This window comes from Lutjanus erythropterus, chromosome 15, assembly GCF_056507025.1.
Source record: "Lutjanus erythropterus isolate fLutEry1 chromosome 15, fLutEry1.hap2, whole genome shotgun sequence".
In the NCBI taxonomy this organism is placed as follows: domain Eukaryota; kingdom Metazoa; phylum Chordata; class Actinopteri; order Lutjaniformes; family Lutjanidae; genus Lutjanus; species Lutjanus erythropterus.
This window is the reverse complement of record NC_139331.1, coordinates 28,757,756-28,779,626: the sequence shown is the minus strand read 5'-3', so window position 1 is coordinate 28,779,626 and position 21,871 is coordinate 28,757,756. Positions and strand designations below refer to the sequence as shown.

Sequence of the window (21,871 nt, the reverse complement as noted above, 5' to 3'; positions counted from 1 at the left end):
AGGCCTGGCAGTGGGCGTGGTTTATGCCAGAAGTCACATTAAATCAGGAAAATTTTGCATTTTCTAACCTAATTTTCATTGACAATGTGATTGTGCTTCCAAAGCATCAAGTTGATTTAATTTTGCCATTTAATTAAATATGAAATAAATTTCCATCTCCTCATACTGTACTTTTTATCTCTCATTTTTAGTTTTAATTAGGCATTTAACAGTCCCCAGGCTGTGCATTAAATCGGTGATCAGTCAAAGGAGATGCAAACCTTTTTTCCCCCTAAATAATAATGAGCAGCTGCAGGTAGAAGAAATATGTTTCCATTGAATAACTGTGTGGGATTCAGGTTAACTCTTATCCTATACATGCTTTCTTTTTTCTTTTCTTCTTCTTTTTTCATCAATAGTAAACTCTAATAAAGCACTGACGTCCTCTTCCTAACAATGAATGAAAAAATAAAATCTGACTAACTGAAGTATGAGACAAAGGAGAGAGACTGACTTACAATTTTGCACATGAAACGGTTTTTCGTAACATTTCGCCCAACATTTTGTACGAGAAGTTGTATTTATATTCAGAGCACACAATTTCGTGTGTTTATGTATGACACAACGTGATTATTGGTAAATTATAGGACTTTTATTTCTCAAATCGCCCTCCAGATAGCGTCCCGACCCAGAATGCATTTTGACAAGGTCTTTGAAAAAGCGGCGCGGCTAATTCAAGATGGCGGAGATGGACCAGCTGTTAGACGAGAGTGAGTAACAACACAAATTCAAGGAGTTTTGCGATTTAAACACGAAACGGCCCCGTAGTGATTAAGCACATATTTAGTTTGTGATAAACTGCTATCACTGTCCATGTAGCGGATATGGTAGGTTCTGGGCAGAGTTCATGAAGTATTTTTTTTTAGACGCAAAGAGATACCGGTCTGTTGAAGTCAGCTAACGCTTGTTAGCATTCGAGGCTAACCATAGCTAATGTTGGAGTTGAGCAAGTTACTTTAGCTCAACTGGGTAAACAAATAACGTTAGCTTAGCTACGAGCTAACGCTTGTTAGCTTTATGTCGCAAGCAGTAATAATAAAACGACTGTCATAACGTCTCTATTGTCAAAGTACACACGCTAGCTAGGCACTAGCCATTTCTTTTGCTGTGCATAGTTTTTAGTCTTCCTTATGTTTAACGTTAACGGTCGTTAGCGCTGGTTAACGTTAAGTTAGTGGTAACGTATCATTTTGACAAGCTGGTGAAGGGAAACTAGCCAAGTTATTAGGTCATTAACAGCTGAAGTAGTCGTTTCAGTCGATGTGAATGTAGTTAATGTGACCACATATTATCCCCAGGTTGTAAACAGTGTAACGTTAGCTTGTGTAGCTCATTTCGTTGATATGGTCAGTCCAGCTGATGTTATACCCGTGCTTGACAGCTCAAACTGGGGGTTAAGGCCTAACTGACTGCGCTAGCTACATCTAACTATCAGGTAACCTGCCTGGCTGCTGTTAATGTTAAAAGGACAGCCTCATAGACCGCCAGTAATTTGCAGCTTCTTTGATAGATAAAATAAACTTTACTTGATTAGGACCCCTTTAGTACTAGTGTAAGCACTGGGTATTCTACCTTTAGACATTCAATTATACACATGTAACCACATAAACACAGCAAATAAAACAGCTTATCTTATTGAATTATCAAGCAAACGCATACATCATACCTAAATAGTCCCTCTTAATAATAAACATAAGTCAATGCAAGAAGGACCTTCTGCCATAAGCCTAAATTCCAAGAAAATAAGGTATTGAAATTCATTTCACATTCTTTGCAAAGAATATGTATTCTTTCACCCAGGTTTACATTTTATTTCTTACACACTTTTACTAGTTTATACTCTCTCACACACACATTCAGTTATGATTTCTTAAATATTCTAAGGTACTATTATAACAAAATTTTGATTTAGATTGACTTTTGATCGATATCATCATCTTTAATATATGCCTTTATTTTAAGATTCCCATGGCGTGTCTGTGTCACACATGTCTGGAAGAATTCAGTCATAAAATTATTGAATCATAATTTAATTACTAATAGACCTTGTTTTGCCAACATTAAGCACCAATTTGTTGCTTCTCATCCATTCTACTGTCGATTTAAACTCCTTGGTTTAAACGTCATTTAGAGTTGCAACTTATTATTATTTTCATTATTGATAAATCTGCAGATTATTTTCATAAGTGATTGCTAACTTTAGTCTATAAAATGTCAAAAAAAGTAAAAAAAAGGTTTGTCATAATTTCCCAGAGCTCAAAGTGACATCTTCAGATTTTCTCCAATCAACAGTTCAAACCCTGAAGACTTTTTGTTTACTAGCATAGATGGCAAAGAAAAGAAGCAAATCCTTACATTTAAAAAGTTGGAATCAGCAAAAGTTTGACATTTTGACTGGCTGAAATTATTAATTGATTAACAAAATAGTTGGCAACTAATTTTCTTTTGATCAGCATAATTGATTAATCGACTAATCCTTGCAGCTGTATTATCATATTAACTTAAAACTAAAGAGCATAGACTAATTATGCTTTTCAAGCACAGTGACATGTTTTGTTAAGTATTTACTGCATTTTACAGTTGACCAGCTATGTGTTTTCTAATGTCTTTAATGTGTTACTGTGTATTGATCTAGTCCAATGTGTCCTCTTCCTCAGGCTCCTCAGCAGAGGCACTTGTCAGTCTAAAAGGTATGTGGACAGTATTTTTAGCGGCCTGTCTTTCTGTACAGTTGTTCTTGGCACTGTGTGTAAGTATGGGGAACTTCTGGAAACTGGAGTCGAATTCCTTGTAAGCCTGAACATACTTGGCCAGTGCAGATTTTTCTGATTCTGATTTGATCTTGTTTGTATGTGTGTTAGCTGACATATGCCATAAGTTTCATGATTAAAAGTGTTAAAAAAAAATTATATCTGGTGTGGGAATAGCTATTTTTGGAGTGCTCGACTCAACTGAAGACACAAATGCAGCTAAACAATTCTGATCTTTTTCTTTGGAGGTCGCCTGCACCCCGTTTGTCATTGTCCCTGAAAGAGGACATGCTGAAGTTAAACTAGCAAAAAAAAATCAATTGACTCAACATTGTATTATTTATACATTCATTATAAATTAAATTTAGTCAGATGAGGTTTATTTGAGTAGACAATTATAGTCATGGCATATGGGGTGTATTTTTCTCCAATTGTTAAAATGTTTGACCCCATAATGTGTGATTTGCATAAACAGAAATAAAAACTAACTGTTCATTTGTATTATTAGAGAGAGTATCTCCTGTTTAAGAGTCTTGGGTGTAAAAGTTTTTCAACCAATTTTAATTGTATTTAATTTCTTTAGATGTATCCTGTAATTGTTATTGTGCAATAAATGTTTATTCAGTGCATTTTTTTTTGACCTTTTTTGGCAATGGGAGAGGGTTGGGTGTGAGGAGCCTGGAGAAAAAATATCAAAATTTAAAAAGACATTTCTTTCTATCTTGGTTCATATTTGTGTATTTTATGTACACTTAATGTTTCTTCCAATAAAATGCACTGTTATCGGATCAGTTCTAGATATTGGCCAATGTGTAAAGTTTCAAGTCCTTCATTGGATTAGACTTATATATGACATAACAAAGAGGAACAGTCACAACCCCACACTACCTTACATTTGTGGCTGATATATTTTGGAAATTGCTTTCACAGCAGTTTTGTCGCCATATTTGCAAAGATAAAAATTTGGTTGTTTTATTAACTTTTCCAGTCTGACTTGCAAGTGGAAAATGAATTTAAATCATCTGTGTTTTAAGAATAGCTTTCAGTCTGAGATAATAAGTAGGCCTCACTGGGGTCGTTTATTTGGTATCATAACACTACTTTGAGTAAATGCATGTGTGTGTTTTTTTGCAGAAGGGAGTTTGTCCAACACTCTGAATGAAAAGAACAGCTTCCCAAGAGCTCACAACACAAGGGGACGACATTCCTCCCTCACAATGGACACGGTAAGTGGCATTGTGTTTGTTTGTCAGTTTTAGAACTGGTGAAGAGGGAGCAATAGAGGAGCTTCTGTTATACACATTATTATGAATCCTAAGCTTATAAACTTTAATTAAACTTTAGTTAAAAAATTAGATGCTAGGAAGTACAGCATACATCTCACATACTTAACCATATTGTGGAATCAACACAAATCACACATTACACAAAGAAAATTGCAGGATTGATGTATTGAATTGCATTTCATAGTACATGTTTAAACTCCTTTTGATTTGATTATCTCATATATCTTCACTTGTTTGAAGGCATGTAATGAACCAGCTTGGTATTTTCTACTGTAGAAGTAATGGTCTGATCTGCAAATTGTCTGTTGTCTGTCTGACATTGTCTGTTATTCAGTAATTAAGAGATTATAGAGGTGTTAATGTTGATTACATGGTGGTCACTGTCCAGTGATGATTGTATCAGCTCTAATTATTTGCAACTCTCAACTGCTAAATAGTTTTTTCACACCAGTGTGATGAGGATGTGCAGGTTTGGAGGGGATATACACTCCACATGCAGCTGGTCTCTGCATGGTCTAGTGTAAATCTGTGGTTTTATATTAAATTTTGCACTGAAATTAAATACTAAGAAGGCACTATTGTTGAATGTTAGCAGCAGTTCGGGAGCCTTCTGGAAACAAATTGTCCCAAACTTCAGGAGGTGGTGTAAAAATACTTAACCTGCTCATCACAGAGCAACATGTGATAGTGTGCTTGAGGTGGATATTTTCTTCTCACCAGAAAATTCTCTGTCATAATGGCATGTTTTGCTCTCCGCGGGTACTTAATGTGAAGCTGACAGTTCTCTGATAATAATAAAAGAAATGCTTGAGTGGTGTGTATCTGCAGGGCTGCTTTGATTAAACCAGTTTTTTTGTTTTTTTTCCGTACAGAAGGCAGCTAATGTTGTTCAGATTTTTCTCTCTGCTGCACATTGAATTTATCTCTACATAAGAATAATGCACAAATATATTTGCACTTGGAGCATATATTGGCCCTATTCACAAACCGTCTGTCTACATTTGTTGTTCCAGCCCACACGGAGCTCAAAGAGGAGCCGTTTGTTTCGGGAGGAAGATGAGCAGCCCCCGCCGCGTGTCCCTTCCAGATCCCCTCGGAGGAGCCAAAGGGTCACCACCACACCACAGGTGAAGACTAGACACCATGGAAGTTATTCATAGTGGAAAAAAAAGGAATAATTTATTTTACCTTCATTTAATCAAGAAGTCCCACTGAGACTGAAAATCTCTTTTAGAAGAGAGACATCGACAAGGTGGCAGCCACACAAAATCACAACATGTTAGAATGCAATAAATACAACATGTGCTTCAAAAATCCACAATAAAAAAAGAACAGATATTCAAACATAGCACCCTCGCAAGAATAAGAAGCATGTCTCCACATTTTTATAATGCCCTTAAATTCATCAGTGGATACAAGGGTCTAATCTAATTTTAGATCTTTTTGTAAATTGTTCCATGCCCATGGTACATATTAGATAAATGCAGTTTCCCCTACATCTGTCAAAACCCAAGGGAAAATTAAAAAGCAACCTCTTGGAGGACTGTAGCTGGTAACTTCCAGAGCTGACACAGTGAAGGGTACAAACATAGGCTGGAGGTTAACCTTAAATTAAATTAAAGCTTGTCCATATACCCATGTACTTGTACCTGTTTAATGATCCCTTGCAAAAATGAAAAACAGTCCACTTCCATAAAAGCTCTGCAGATGTCCTCATCATGATTTTTACAAGATTTTTGTTTTAATTGACTCGGAGTGAACAGTTAGTGACTACCTGCAGTGTCTAGGTCACCATTTCTAGACACTGCTTACAGTGAGGCTAAAGAACACAATGAATGTGGTGAGGCTGCCAGGCCCTGCAAGAGATTTGCCGATTGTCAGAGAAAATTAATTGGAGGCAACCAGTAGCCTCTTGTGTCGTGTGTTTTTACACTACATCTTCCTGTAGTTCCCTTGTAGTAATGTGAAGCAACAAGTGTTTTGTTTGCATTATCAGTAGTAGTTTTTTAAAACAGCAATAACAGCACAGAGTGCATCAGAAAACAATGAGGCTGATAAGTTGTTAGATGAAATTAACAAACCGTGGAGTAAAACTTGACTCCATACGGCTGCCTCTCCTTTGTTAAACAGGAGCTACAAAGCCAATGAGGTAAACAAGCCATTTAAAAATGGTGCGTTCTCATTAGTCACTCTAATCATAGAGATGATTTGTCTGCAGGAACAAGAAGTTACTGATATGCTTAGAGTGAATTATCTTTACAGCTGCCATGCATGGTGGACGAATAAATGATAATCTGTTCAGGATTACGCAATTTAAGGTGTTTGCTCAATTTATTTTGTCTGTTATTTTTTCAGAATACACGTACGTGAGCTGACTTTTGTTTTTTGTCTTTCTTTACAGAAATTTTCTAACGTGGTGACGCCAGATAAGAAGGCATCCCAGAAAATAGGGCTGAGATTAAGAAACCTCCTGAAGCTACCCAAAGCTCACAAATGGTGCATCTATGAATGGTTCTATTCCAATATTGACAGGTAAAGTCTCACTTTCACCTTCAGGAGACAATAATTAATTTTGATGAATGTCAGTACGGATAAGTTTTTCGATCATTTGTAATTACATTTGGCTTGAAAGGTCAGCAGCAGAAACTTCATCAGAAATGTTTAACTATGTTTTCATCCCCCAAAATATTTTTATTTTATTTTCCCTTTTTTTTCTAGGCCTCTCTTTGAGGGAGACAATGAATTCTGCCTGTGTCTCAAGGAGTCTTTTCCCAACCTGAAAACAAGAAAGTTGACAAGGGTTGAGTGGGGAACAATCAGGAGACTGATGGGGAAACCTCGACGGTACGCTGCAGTCTCAAGCTCTGTGCCTCTACACGCCATTTTAATGATTCTCTTGTCTTCATTTTATTTTATTTTAAAGTTTGTAGAACTGTTTTCTCTATATACTTTTTATAATGCTAACAATTTCCTCAAAGAAAGATGTAAAAGAAGTGCTACACTTTGTTTTCCCATTCAGGTGTTCATCAGCTTTCTTTTCTGAGGAGCGGACAGCACTGAGACAGAAGAGGCAGAAGATGCGCCTGCTACAGCAAAGAAAACTGTCTGATGTGTCAAACTGCAAAGACCTTCCAGATGAAATTCCCCTGCCGCTCATCATAGGAACCAAAGTCACTGGTAAGATGACTGAAATGAAGAGGGACAAGCGTGTGCACATCCAGCCCAAAATATTCTGGTGCAAGACAGAAAATATCACCTTAAAAAGAGAAGGAAACTACAGACAGTCACCTTTCTCTTTTGTACCCTGTAAATGTAACTGAAATGAACTCGGACAGCCCTGGTTAGATGTGAAGTTGTTACCCTTACAGTCAAATAACCTGCAAACCAGTCAGAAACCAATATCTTTGACTATTTGTTGACGAAATAAGAGAACTGTTATGAGTAAAGGGCCTAAACCATAAATACAGTGATCGTATCATTGTGTAAATGGGCTGAGTGGAAATTCAAACCTAGGAACACGAGTAAGGATGTCCCACACTGATCTGTAAGATATTACCAGTATGAGTTCTGATTTTGTTTTCTTTTTGTTGCACAGCTCGACTCCGAGGCGTCCATGATGGGTTGTTCACAGGGCAGATCGATGCAGTTGACACCAGTGCTGCCACATATCGTGTCACCTTTGACCGCAGTGGCCTGGGAACACACACTGTGCCTGACTACGAAGTCCTGGTAAGAGATAAAAGCTTCGGTCTTTAATTTTACCACTTGTACTTTAATGCAAATTATAATGCTGTGTCTTTTAACAATTGTGAAACAAGAATGTGTGAAAATACAAACATGAACGATGGCTGTACTGAAGAGATGTAACAATGCACACGGTGATGATTGTGTTTTCCAGAGCAATGAGCCCAATGAGACCATGCCCATTTCAGCTTTTGCCCAGAAGCACCGGACAACACGCTACATGCAGAACCTCATGACTCCGCCTAGAGGGCCTTATCCGTCCGCTACCACTCCTGTCCTCATGGTACTGTAAAACTACTTCTAATGACAGATGTACATGTGCTGCATCATCGCACATGTACCCGGTGGCTTGCAGATGTTACTGGTGTGTGGCACTGCTTTAAATCTCTGTTGGCTCTGAGTGGGTTTATTTGAAGCAATGGCTTCCTCTGACATTGTTTTGTTGAAGATATATCTGATCTTTTAATGGATGTTAAGTGTCTTTGAGCACCCTACTGTAATGTAGTAGTAGTAAATCATAAATTGGCCATAATATGTCATCAGAGATTAAGGAAAAATTAATTAATAAATAAAAGGGAATCAATTAATTGACTGCACAGAACAACAACAAGTCTTTAGAATAATTGCAGATCTCTTCTCCTACATTGATTATAAAGATAAATTAATTTATTGTCCATTTTTGTGATAACAGGACAGTGACCCTCTTATCAACCAGTCACCATGGCGGAACAAGCTGCCCGGTGCTGAGGGAGACACTCTGGGAGGATTTCCTGTCAAGTTCCTTGTCCAAGTGGTAAATATTTCCTGTTAAATACTCAAATCTGTCATCCGAAAACTGTCTGATATTTTGTTCTAATCAACTCTTTGTCCTGATTTTTTCCGTGACCAGACAAGGCTGTCCAAGATCCTCATGATCAAGAAAGAGCACATCAAGCACTTGAAAGAAATGAACACAGAGGCAGAGAAGCTGGTATAGTCATCATCATTTTAAAATGAAAGTTGCTTCAAAACTCATGAAATGTTTCTGGAAAGCATTTATCCAGCCTTACTAAAACTATGATTTTGTTTTTGTGTTTAGAAATCATACTCGATGCCTATTGACTTGGACTTCCAGAAGCGATATGCTACCACAGTGCTTGAGCTTGAGCAGCTAAATAAAGATCTCAACAAAGTGCTTCACGAAGTCCAGCAGTTCTGCTGTGATGTAAGTCAAAAATTATTGCCCCTGAAGCTGAGTGTTGTGTAATTTCTTGTCAGCTGTGACCAATTTGGAAGAAAAAAAAGACCTAACAGAGCCATTTTAAACATGTGTCTGTCCAGCTTGCTCCAGATCAGGGCATGGTCCCAGCCGACCATCCCACAGAGCTGCGGCGGCGCTGTGAAGAAGAGGCCCAGCAGATGGTGCAACAGAGCATCTCGGCGAGGGAGGAGAAGGAGGGACAGCAGAGTGTGACGAACCCCAGCCTCACACACCTCATCTCCCGTCTCACAGCTCTGCTGCTACAAATCAAGGTAGAGGATATAAACACTGAGCTGCTGCCTGCTCTCATTCCTGTACATGTTTGTTCATCAGGAGAACAGTGACTGTATAGTGTGGTTCTCTAGTTTTGTCAAGAGTTCAGCACAAATTTGGCAGTGACATCAATGTGTTCATAAGTCTGTTGCAGGAAATTTCACTACTTTTGGCAGTAACTAGACATGTAAACACTTCTCCAAATGCAATTACAATTACTGAAATTTAAGCAGGCTTGTTACTCATTACTTTTGTCTTACCTGAAAACTCTGGACATCTGCAGAGGATAGCAAATGTAGCAGGCAAATGCAGCCTGTTCCCAAGATTTTCCAGTTTATGATCTAACATCATCCAACCTTATGGTGGTGCAAGACAGTTTAGGCAATGTGAGAATGCGTTTAATCAAAGTGAGTGAATGTAATGTTTCTAATACAAACTAGAGCTGCAGTTTGCAGGTTCCAGCTACTTGAATTTGAGGATTTGCTGCTTTTCTTTATTTTTAGCGATAAGTGAAGAGTCTTTATTTTGGACTGTTGGTTGGACAAAGGAAGCAATTTGAAGACATCACTTTGGGCTCTGGGAAGCTGTGATGAGTGTTTGTCCATTTTTGACATTTTATAAACTAAACACTTAATCATTAAAATAGTCAGCAGACTAATTAATAATAAAAAATAATCATTCATTGCAGCCTTACTATGTCCACAGAGTTTTTTCACTTTATGCTTAACAGTCTCGTCCTGCATTTGAAAAGTAAAACAGCCAAAGAGCTGAAGAACTATGGCCAAGTGTCAGGGAGAAGAAAACTCTGGATTTATGATTGTTACAAATGAAAAAATAAAAAATATATAATTCAGATAGAGATATACAGATTGTATAATATGTTTGTAAAATTGTTTCCACAGACTTCCTACAGTTATTGTGCTCACTGTTTGGGTTAATTGTTCAGTTTATCAGCTGGTCTGTGCTGTTATTGTTATGCATTGAATATAAAATGAAATATCTGTATAATATGTCACTCAATGATAGAAAAGGGCCCCTTAATGACATTACAAGTGTTGCTTATTGGTAGGAATGTTAGTTGTTGCTGCCCTCTGGTGGTCAGGGTTATTAAAAACACCTCTCAGTGATAATTGGTATAATGATGGATAAATGTGTCTTGTCCCACAATGTGCCACATTAATACTGAAATAATATAGCTATGTTTGCATTAAGATGAGTATTGAAACAGACATTTAAAAGTAAATAATTAGTATGCAGTAATTGGCAGAGTAATTCAGTTACTTTTGAGAGAACTAAATTTAATTACTGAATTTCAGTAACTTTCACAACACTGTTTATAATATACTAAGCCTCTGATAACCTGTTCATTGATTTTGCCTCTTTTGTGATAGTGTCTGGCAGATGGAGGAGACCTGAATTCATTTGAGTTTAAATCTCTAACGGACTCCCTTAATGACATCAAGGCATCGATTGATCCCTCCAACCTCAGGTAAACAGACTCACCACTGTGTTTCTCACTGCACTTCCTTAGTCACTACACATCACGTCTGAACAGTCTGAACAGTGAATTAATATTTTAGTTCAGACAGTGAAATAACCTGCAGTCATTTTCAGTTATAAGAAAAAATTCTGTAGTCCAGCAACAAAATTCAAATCCAGCTGATCAACACAAAATACAAAACTAAAACACCCTTGGAAATCTGCAACACAAACATTGCATACATGGTCCAAATACAAATTATGTGTTCCTAATACAGTATACATGCATGTTGACTCTCCCTGAGTTTTATGTTGTATCTTCTAAGTTCTTGAATGCTTGTTTTTTATACCCTCATTCTGAATTTGATGCCTGCGAGATGTTCCAATAAAGGGGACGGGTCCACTGTGTTACATCACCTTTTCTTTAACAACAATCAGTACGTGTTTGGAAACTGAGGCCACTAATTGTTGGAAGACATTAAATATCTTATCTTGTACTGTATTATATTGACTAGAGGTCAAAAAAGTTTTTGCAAATCAATGCAATCTGTCTTTATTTACAATTTACACAACCTTTTTTGGAATCGGGTAGTATTACCAGCACTGAACATTTCTTAACATGTTTTCTTTTTTTGCGTTTCCAGTTGCTTCCAGAACAATGTGGAGATCCATGTGGCACACATCCAGAGTGGCCTTAGTCAGCTGGGCAACCTGCATGCATTTGCTGCCAACAACACCAATGCAGTCTGAGTACCTGCACCATCCACACCACACCCAGGTGCATGTACACACACACACACACACACACACAAAGAGAGAGAGGTGTGAGCCGTTCTGATACCGTCTTTTGAGATGGTGCTTTCACCCGAACTGGTAAAAGACTGCAGACGAAAATCTCCCGTGGACGTTGTGGACCACCACCAGGCAATCCTGAGTTCAGATGTTCGGATGTTCGGATGTTCAGATGTTCAAAGTGAAACGACTCCGCCGAGTTCTGCCCAGACTCCTGAAGCTGTGTGCTGACAGGAGGGAGGATGTCATTCGTATTTTACCCACCCATTTTATTGTATGAAAATGTTGGTGCACCCAATAGAACACAAACCTGAAAGAGTCTTAAACAATTGCCACAAATCCACATCTCCAAACTCAAATGGTTATTTATTGGTTCCATGTGCCAAACATTGATTCTTACAGTTTTTATAGTTCATATTTATTTATTTTTGAGTAGGTGTTTATGGTTATGAAACAATATTTTGCTATCTCTGAATCCCCCCCCCCACCCCCCACCTCCACCCCCGTAAGTGTTGTTCTGTTGCTCCACTGACGGCAAACACAGGGAGGCTAAAGAATGTTTTATAAAAAATGTTTATTGTAGATAATTGTACAATATCTCTGATTATTAGGACTATCGTCAACATTTCTGCTGTGTATTTCAGAAATGGCTTTTATAATTTTGTGTGCACTGAAAAGAGATTTTGGTATTTTTATAAAAGGAGAACTCTGGAGTTTTGATGCCTTTTACTCCCTAAGATCATCTTAGCGTTTCCATATTCGGCATGGCTGTTGCTGCGACACCCCCACCCAAACCCCCTACACACACACACACACACACACACACACACACACACACACACACACACACACACACACACACACACACACACTAAAGCCTGCATCACTGATGTAACCTCTAAAAATTGAAGTCCAACAGTTTTTTCCTAGAGAATCTCCTTTTTTCAGTTTTGTAAAGTTGTATATGAGAGTGCCTCAGGGCAGTTGTATATAAATGTTTCCGTCTTTTTATATTAAACATAATATTGCAAAGCAGCATTTGGTCTTCTAGTTTTAGTCTTTGTTTGATATTTTATTGACGTCATGATATGAGACTAAATATTTGTCTTAGATTTTGGACATCATTATGTCCTGATATGACAGACGTGTTGGCTTCCTGGTTTTAAAAGCTGCGTTACAGTAAAGTGATGTAATTTTCTGAGCTTTAGCTGTTATATTATTCGCTTTTACCCACTTAGTCAATATATCCACATTATTAATCAAAAGACAATTGTGTTAATATTATTGCAGTATCAATATTTAGGTATTTGGTCAAGAAACCAGAAAATATTAACATTTGAGTGGTTGTAATCAGATATTTTTTCCTTAAAATCACTCAAACTGATAATTGATTATCAAACTGGTGATTACTTTACTGGTTTACAGCTACATGATTAATTGCTGCTGCTCTAATTGTGATATTTGATTTTGTCTCTATAGCCCAGCCCTGTTTATATACTATTGAGTAATTTAATTGACAACAAAAGGGTACAATGTGTTTTTTTTTTTCACTTGCCTGGACAGATATTTGCCCAAGTCCATTTTTATTTGCCCCTGCTCAGATAGTTTTATTTATTTGCAGTTATCAAATAACAGCAGACTAAAGTTAATCGTCTTGGTTCATCTAGGGTTCTAACATCCAGAAAATATAAGGAAACAGTGAAAAATGTCCACCCCAGTTCAAGGTTATGTCCTTAAACGTCTTGTTTTTTTTTTCAGTCTGAAACCCAAATATATTCAGTTAATATGAGAATAAATGAATAAAAGTGGGAAATCTACATATTTGAGAGGCTGAAAACAGCATTTTCTGCCGTTATTGTTGAGCCCTAAAGCAATGGATCATATTTTATAAGATCATATATTTTTAAGAATTTATAGAATGTTATTTAGGGTAGAACGTGTGTATCAAGACCAACCTGTAAAACCTATAAATAACTTAATAATATGGCTTATATTATTAAACCTTATCATGCAGACCAAGTCTTTATGGACAGATGAAAAACAAAAGTTTTCTGTACAATCAACAGTTTTATTACTATTTTACAATAAATACAAATTTTCCTTTCACACAAATGAACAACTGTATACAGCCTCTTATGATATATGTAGTTTTCTTTACATCAGCTTTAATGATGCATCACATAAAGCCACCAAATCCAGCCATGGCCTCGGTCTCCCAGTCAGAGTCTGAGTCGGTAAAGTCCTGCGCCTCAGTGGCGTGGATCGGGGAGAAGTGGCCGAACCTGTCCCCTGTGGGCCTGGCGCGCGGATACTGGATTTGGCATCCATTATCCTTCGGCGACGACCTGCTGAAGTTGTTCTGGGTCGGGATGGGAGGAATCACGACCTTCATCTCCGGTCCGATGGTCTTGTTCGGTGGGAAGTTGTCGTACTCCACCAGAACCTTCGGACTGGTCACGTTGGCCTCCATCTTGGGATGGTGCTCGGCCTCCTTGGGATACACGTGGACGTTGCAGCACGGGACGTTAACGCTCAGCTCGTGCCGCTGCATCTGCTCAGGCTTCACTCTGGTTCCCTCCTTGTCGTAGATGCAGGAGACGGACGTGTGTTCGTAGCTGCTGGGTTTGGTGGGTAAGTTGTTTCTGTGAGTATCCTCTGTGTTTTGGTGGATCGTAGGTCTGAAAGTTTCCTCCAGGCTAAATCCTCCTATCCCATGTGCCTCAGCTCCATGATTGTTGTCATAAACTGAAGGAGAAAACAGAAAGAATGAACCAGTTAGCTCTGAAATGAAAGAAATTTTTTGTCTCAATATTTTTGTGTTGATTTCCTCTTGTTTTTGTTTGTATCCACTGATTTCTGGGATTGGTCAAGAGAATTCTTACCAAGATATGAAATAAACATCTTGTTTCCACAGATCATTTATATGTAATTCATTTTATTTACTGCTATAATATAACAGCAAAAAGTCTGCAAGAACATGTGGTCCATCTGGAGTTGACTTCTCTTGTATTTTCTCCTAACAAAAAAGTTAAGTGAATCTTGCTGCTGGAGGAATCTTGTGTTAACTACATTTACTTGACTACCGATAGAGATATTCATACTTAACTTGAGTCTTTTCTTTTCATGCAACTTCACCACATTTAAGTGGGAAATATTGAACTTTTTACTCCACTATTTTTTAATTTTTTTGATTTTTGCACACAAAACAAAAAAGAACAAGAGAAATATGGCCTTTTATGAATTAAGCTGCCCAAAAATATACAGAAATGCAGCTGAAAAGATTAGTGGGTAAATCAGTTAGTCAGTTGACTGGAAATTCACTGGCAACTACACTGATGATGGTGGTGAATAATTTTGATTCATTTTTTATAATGATGTTTGGGCTGTTGCAAAACAAAATGGTGTGAAGTTAACTGTGACAGTGTTTCTCACTTCTACAACAAGTAGCCAGTCAGTTGAAAAATAATCAGCACTGCAATAATAATCCATGATGGAAAATAATCTTTAGTTGCAATCCTATACAAAACAATAAAAAAAATACCTCCATCTGAAGCAGCTACAGCAGTAAAATTCAGCTTTTACATCAGTTTAATAGGATAATATGATCATCTAATTATATAATACAACAGCCACAGACCATTTTATAGCATTGAGTACATTTTCTTGAGCACTTACACTTTTACTGAAGTAACAGTTTCAATGCACAAACTTGAACAGAGTATCTCAGGGTAGAATCAGTACTTTTACTTACTTTTTACTGTTTTACGTTGCTTTTTTACTTCCTTATGCTAGAGAAAGTAGAAGTCAAGCTACTTATTATTATAAACTTATGCAACTTTAAATCAAGTGTCTTCAATAGCCATATTCATGTGACTAATTTGACTTGAATGGAAGGATTAAAAGTTATTTTTGTGGGAAAAACTACAACTGAGCAAGTCAACTTCATGCTTGAAAATGTGTGGCTGTAAAAATTACCTTTCTCTAGGCCCATCCTGCTCTGGAGCTGGCTGAAGGGAGCAGCTGCTGGCGGGTTGGCGACCTTCATGGACACCGATGAGCCAACTTGACGACGAGACTTGGCCCTTCTGTTCTGAAACCACACCTGAAATATGTTGGAAAACGAACGAACGTGAGCACAGCTGAACCCATTCTGGAAAAAACACTGACACTCGCCGAGACGGTGAATATCTGAGGTGAGATTTAGACCTTTGCATTACCTGAATTCTGGACTCTGGCAGGCCGGTCAGAGCCTCCAGTCTCTCCCGCAGGTAGATGTCAGGATATTTGGTGTCTGAGTAAACTTTCTCCAGCACCTCGATTTGCTGCTGGGTGAAGTTGGTCCTCTTCCTCCTGTGCGTCAGGATGGCCACGCATTTATCCGCCCTCGGCACTGAGTTTGCAGAGCTGAAGTAGTTTGTAACATCCGACGCTCCATAATCTAAAATGAAAAAGTAGATACTGTTTAGTTAATAACGTTAAATAAGCAAGAATCATGGGAACGTGACACCGGACTTGTGCGTAAATTACGCACGGCGCTGCAGGCCGGTCACCAACCTGAGTTCACCACGCTGTTCATCTGCAGAGCTCCTTCATGATACATCTGGAAATGATTCAGATCAGCGACGCGCATATTCCCATGAACAGAAGACATGATCCTCAACGTTTTACCTCCAGAGACTGACTGAGTTTGGAGCTGTGTGCGCGGCTCGCTGTGGTTAAATCCCCCCGCGATCAAAGGTGGTGCTGCCTGTACGTGTGAATGGGGCGACCATCAGTGCCGGCTGGCACTGCAGCGGCCGTGCAGCAACTTCAGACGTCTGCAGGCCGCCGGAGGTGTGAAGGTATCACACCTGGACCGCTGCAGCGGCCGCAGGCCTCTTTAAAGGGTTTTTAATGGAATCTGCAGGCTCAATACACATCGACAGTGAAAACATTTATCCGCTTTGGAATGGATGAAGCAATAATGGACCAGTAGCCTTCAAAGAGAGACAGTCGGAAACTGCCATTTCCTCAACGGGTTAGAGCCTCACAAGAGCTGCACTTTGTTGCCCGATAACAGAAATGAACGCATTTTTAAACAACATTTAAGAGATTTGTTGTCATCTGCACAGATACAAGACAGTACAGGTACATACTGCAAATCTCCCAGTCAACTCTTTTAAAGAGAAAAGGCAGAAAAAGAGAATTAAAAGAGCAGCAAGGGAAAGTAATTAGGTACTATATGCGAGAAGTAAACACACATTTATAAAAATACACTTTGAAACATCTAAAGTTACTCCCTGTGCATTATAGCTCATAAGGAGACAAGGAAATTAATACACACGATGTAAAAGATGTTAAGAGGGTTAACAGTATTTTTTTTCATATATTTTACACATACAAATAGAAATAACAATATAATTTTCTCAATTTTAGTCAAAGAAATATAACATGTCACATACTTCAAATAAAAACACATCAGATAAGAGAAAAAAACAGAAAACAATAAATTCAAAACCTTTAATATGCAGCTGTTTTATAATAATTGTGCACTTTAACATCCAAGAAACTCAAATAAAGGTTTCCACACTTTTTCAAATTCCCCTTATTATATCATGTATTATTATTATATATTTTATTTGAGTGGCAAGGAGACGGTAAATCAATTAATAAATATTTTCATCATTTATATCATGGGAGTTCATTTAAGTTATTTATTTTTATTAGGGATATAACAAGACCAAAAACCTGCAGTACAATAAAACAAAAGAAGATAAAACAAAGAAAAATGGCTTGGGGGAAAAAAATTACTTTATTAGATAATAAATCTAATCTGTACAGCATTTTTGGTTGTATAAAAATTGTGCTCCTGCTTTTCTTCTTTACTGAAATAAAGTAAAAGTAGCCAGCCATCACCAAACCGTGTGCAAAAACTGGCATGAATTATCTTTGGCTATGAGTGTGCAGTGATTTTTCAATTAATTGATTAGTTATCAACTCTTAGATTAATTACCATTTTCCAGCCTCTGAAATGTGAATATTTTCTGGTTTCTTTATTCGTCTCTGACAGTAAACTGAATAACTTTGGGATGTGGACAAAACAAGACATTTGGTCTTCTTGACCTTTCAAAACACTGATAATGAAACATTCTTCGCTATTTTCTGTCACTTTTTAGACCAAACAACTAATTTATTGCAATATTTGATATACTGTTGAATCCTTATTTTTAGCCAAGCTAATGGATGTTTGTAAGTATGTATACAGAAAGTTTTTTATTTTATTACTATTTTATAAAATGTTTAAATCACCATTCAAATGTATTTAAGTATTTTGTCTGTGAGTCTTGAACAAGATGTATGTTTTTACAGGGTTGTAAATTGTTTTCTTTGGTGATGCCGTCTTTCCTTGAGGCTTAAATGTCAAAGAACAGAAGTTGTGTTTCATAAAGATTAGGCTCTTTAAAGTAAATGTCTGCTCATTAAAATAAATGTCCTCTCCTCAGCACTGATGTATGTAGGAAATTATGCCTCCTGCCCTCGTTTCAGAGGCAACAAAGTTAATCTCAATACACAAACCAAAGTTCAGAAGTTCTCAGGAAAGGGCGCTTGTCATTCAAAAGGTCACCTTCATCTGAGGGGATCAAGTCAGGAGGTCAGTCAAGTAGCACCACAGACACACTAATTTGTTCACACACATTTGGAGAAGACTTTAAGCAGGAATTAGCTCCACATATGCTTTTAATAACAGTCCAAGTTGATTTTGTTTACGACAGAGTGGACTTTTCTGTCTGCAGTACTTGTGCAATCGGAACTTCCAATTTTATAAATCAAATTTAATTACTTTGGGTGTGGTGGGTGACATTATTATTGCAAAATAAAATGCCAGACTTTTTACTGCGTCCTCATTTATATGATTTATGGGAAACAGCTGTAACTGGGTTTAAGTCACCAGGGAGTGGATGACATTTCCAGCTATATAAAAAGTTAGCATCACGCTCCTGAAAGATGCCTGTATCGTGGACACAACAAAAGGTTTTCTCTGGTTATTTTCTTGCTGATCTCTGCGGGAAAATGACTTGACAGGCACTGTGTCATTTCACATCAGCAGCAGCACTTATTGATCTCGGTACTTTGACACATACAGCATTGTCCAGATAGGACGTGCTCGTTGGTAAAGACATTCGCAGTTCGCTTTGTCTGCTTTGTCTGAGGGCCTTAATTGGGTATTGCCCGCGTGCACAGACCAGATTGCTATGCTAAAATCAGGCTGTTGAAGTTCCTGAGCTTTTGTAACAGACAATGACAGCTTTTCTGAGAGCAGATCATGAAATGAACAGCAAATGCTTCCTACATTCATCTGTGGCCACAAAGCTCTGAAGTCCTGACCAGTGAAAATTATGAACTCATCATTGCAAGTGCAGGAAGACTGTAATTCACTTTTGCTCTTAGAGTTTGCATTTAGTCAGAATGTTCTGCTTGACTGTCCGTCATAGAAATTTGACATTTTCATTGGATCAAGAGAGCTCTTAATTGATTTAAATCTTGATATATTTACTTTAAAATAGAGCTGCAACAATTGGTTGACTGATCAATTAGTTGATAGACAGAAAAATAGTCGCCACAGGGAACCCGCAGGGTTTTAAGAGTATTAAGAACGTATAGAATTTAATTACCTCAAAATAAGGCCTTAAAAGTATTGAATTTCATTAACAAAGGCCTTAATTAATTTGTCCGTTCTCATGCTCATATAAATACTGTAACAGCATATTTCCACTGAGATATTATTGAGTTTATACAGTAACTTTGCTGTTATAAACATTACTGTCGCTGGTCTTGAAACAACATTTAGTTGTTTTTAAAACTTTCAATTCCAATCCTGTTCAGAATTTATTCTTTTTTAAAACAATATTATTTTAATATTGGCAGCGGAATCCAAACTATTCAGGAATATAAATGTGAGTATTTTAATCAAATGTTTTTCTAAACTCAAATAGGCCTTCTCTGTGGACAATTATTTTCTAATGCTTAAAATTGATACTAAATTTTTAATTATATCTTCATACTTTTGCAGGTATGGCTGTGAAGTTTGCATTAAATTTAATTCTAAGTGGTATTAAAATGTCTTAAATTTAACACTGGGTACCCTGTGACAATTATTTTGATAATGGGTTGACCGTTAAAGTAATTTTTCATGTAAAAATGTCAGAATATGCTGTTTTCATCCTCTCAGATATGTATATTTCCTGCTTTTGTCTGTTTTCTAACATCTTAAACTGAATATCTTTGGGTTTTAGACTGACACAAGACATCTCAAGACATCACCTTGGATTTTGAGAATGGGGTGAACATTTTTTCACTATTTCCTGGCATTTTATAGCAAAACCAATTAATCTGGGGGGAAAAAGTATAATGAAAATAATTGTTATTTGCAGCCCTGCTTTCAAACATCAAACACTAAAACACTTAAGGATCTCTATGGGCTATTGACTCTGTAGACACAAACAAACAAAAGTGTTCACACCTTTAAAGTCTGACCAGTGTTTAACCCTCAGTTTAACCTGACCACTATACATCTGCCAGCAGACAGACAGGTAAATTATCCTCACTAGTTTGCAGCTATATGTTAAAATGTCAGCTGTCTTATGGGCCTTTGTTATGAGTTCAGTCTTTGTGGATTTGAGGGATGTCTTAAGAAGCTACAGTACATTTATAATTTCCTAACAGAAATACGAGCTAAGTGTAAAGGCACATTAATAATATCACAAGCAGTATTCGAGCGTGATGATTGTTGTTGTTGCACAGATTTGTGAATGTTACTGCAGTAAAGTGTCTTCATATTAGAGCTGGATCAACCATTTCCCCGGGCTGATACATCAACAATTGATCTTAGCTTATTACAGATAAACTATCATCGGTGTAACAAGAAATGTCAGTCCAGAAAAAAAGCTGTGACCGCTGCATATTTACCACTGTGATACATCACCTTTTGTTTTAACAACACTCAGTAAAAATTTGGGAACTGAGGACACTAATTGTGGAATTCTTCAGAGAGAAATTATCTCCTATTCTTGCTTAATATAAGGCTTAAGTTGCTCAGCAGTCTGGGGTCTCTGTTGTTGTATGTTGTGCTTCATAATGCACCACACATTTTCAGTGGGAGACAGGTCTGGACTGCAGGCAGGTCAGTCTAGTACCTGAACTCTTTAATATGAAGCCACGCTGTTGTAACACGTGCAGAATGTGTCTCGACAGTGTCTTGCTGAAATAAACAGGAACGTCTCTGAAAAAAAATGTTGTTTGGATGGCAGCATATGTTGCACCGACATCCCAGAATCAGAGGTAGGTTTTCACATATAAGGAATGTGTCTTGGTTTTATGGTGCATGACAGTAAACTTGATAAAATACCCACCCAAAAACTGTTAAGAATTTTTTTCCCCAAAATTATATATACTATATAGTGAGCAAGGGCAGACTCAAAAGAACACATTCAAGCTGTGTATATGACGTCATAAACTTAAGCAGTCAACTCCGTTAATTGAGGGGATGCCCAGCCTACAAGAGAAGCTGGATGTATAAAAAACAACAAAAAAACACTTCCATACTGTTCATCTGGTGTAATCTAAGTCTTCTAAAGCCCCAACATTTCAAGTTGACTAAAAAAAAGTTATTTAAGCCATGTTTTTAGTCTGAATTGTCACTGTAGATCCTCAGCTTGCAGCCATGTTCATGTGTACGTGCACACCATCTGAACTGGGTGTGTGTGGTGTGACTGTGTGTGAACAGCATGTCAGGGCCTTAAAAGACTTGGATTACACCAGACAAGCAGTATGGAGGCAATAAATGTTTGTTTGTTTTTTTTCCCTGTTGTTTTTTATGTTTGAAAACTGGTCACCATTCACTTCCACTGTTTGAGAGATTCTGCAACATTCTTTTCCTGTGAAACTCCAGCAGTGTTTTATGGACTAACAAAATAAACCGAACATTCAGCTGGTCTGATGGTGAGTAGATAATGACTGAATTTTCCTTTTTTGGGTGGTCTATCCCTTTACACATTTTTGTTATAGAAATGCACAGATTCATTGCATGATGTCCGTTCATTGATGATGAATGTTAGTTCTTCAGCGGTAAAAAATAACCTTGGATCTCAAATTTGAAGATATGATGTGTGTTTTATCACCTCGCATTACAACAATACCAAAATGATTGTTAGTTTTGATTGTATGATGATGATTATTATCATTATTATTATTATTATCCGTAGTAGTAGTAACATCATAGTATTTTATTT

General features: G+C 37.4%; 2 protein-coding genes across 2 annotated transcripts; one reads left to right on the top strand and one right to left on the bottom strand.

The window, feature by feature from the left end:
• Positions 1–658: 658 nt before the first annotated feature.
• On the top strand, positions 659–12,638 carry lin9 (lin-9 DREAM MuvB core complex component). Its single transcript, XM_084737915.1, has 15 exons — positions 659–749; positions 2,697–2,729; positions 3,924–4,015; positions 5,089–5,202; positions 6,477–6,607; positions 6,794–6,919; positions 7,095–7,252; positions 7,671–7,804; positions 7,974–8,102; positions 8,511–8,612; positions 8,709–8,789; positions 8,898–9,023; positions 9,140–9,331; positions 10,724–10,821; positions 11,456–12,638. Exons 1-15 carry the CDS (start codon positions 719–721, stop codon positions 11,559–11,561), a joined length of 1,653 nt encoding a protein of 550 aa, XP_084594041.1. The 5' UTR covers positions 659–718; the 3' UTR covers positions 11,562–12,638.
• Positions 12,639–13,650: 1,012 nt separating this feature from the next.
• On the bottom strand, positions 13,651–16,420 carry mixl1 (Mix paired-like homeobox). The gene is made up of 4 exons (XM_084737173.1): positions 16,158–16,420; positions 15,821–16,041; positions 15,579–15,705; positions 13,651–14,348 (listed from the first exon to the last, which is right to left on the bottom strand). The coding sequence occupies exons 1-4, from the start codon at positions 16,252–16,254 to the stop codon at positions 13,780–13,782; spliced, it is 1,014 nt and encodes a 337-aa protein (XP_084593299.1). The 5' UTR covers positions 16,255–16,420; the 3' UTR covers positions 13,651–13,779.
• Between the last annotated feature and the right edge of the window lie 5,451 nt (positions 16,421–21,871).

Bases quoted from the DNA above. Each gene is read 5' to 3' on its own strand.
- mixl1 (XM_084737173.1), bottom strand. From the start codon at position 16,254: ATGTCTTCTGTTCATGGGAATATGCGCGTCGCTGATCTGAATCATTTC. The intron at 15,706-15,820 runs GTAATGCAAAGG...AACATATTTCAG, and splicing joins TGCCAGAGTCCAGAATTCAG to GTGTGGTTTCAGAACAGAAG. The intron at 14,349-15,578 runs GTAATTTTTACA...TTTCTCCTTCAG, and splicing joins CAGGATGGGCCTAGAGAAAG to TTTATGACAACAATCATGGA.
- lin9 (XM_084737915.1), top strand. From the start codon at position 719: ATGGCGGAGATGGACCAGCTGTTAGACGAGA. The intron at 9,024-9,139 runs GTAAGTCAAAAA...GTGTCTGTCCAG, and splicing joins TCCAGCAGTTCTGCTGTGAT to CTTGCTCCAGATCAGGGCAT. The intron at 10,822-11,455 runs GTAAACAGACTC...TTGCGTTTCCAG, and splicing joins ATTGATCCCTCCAACCTCAG to TTGCTTCCAGAACAATGTGG.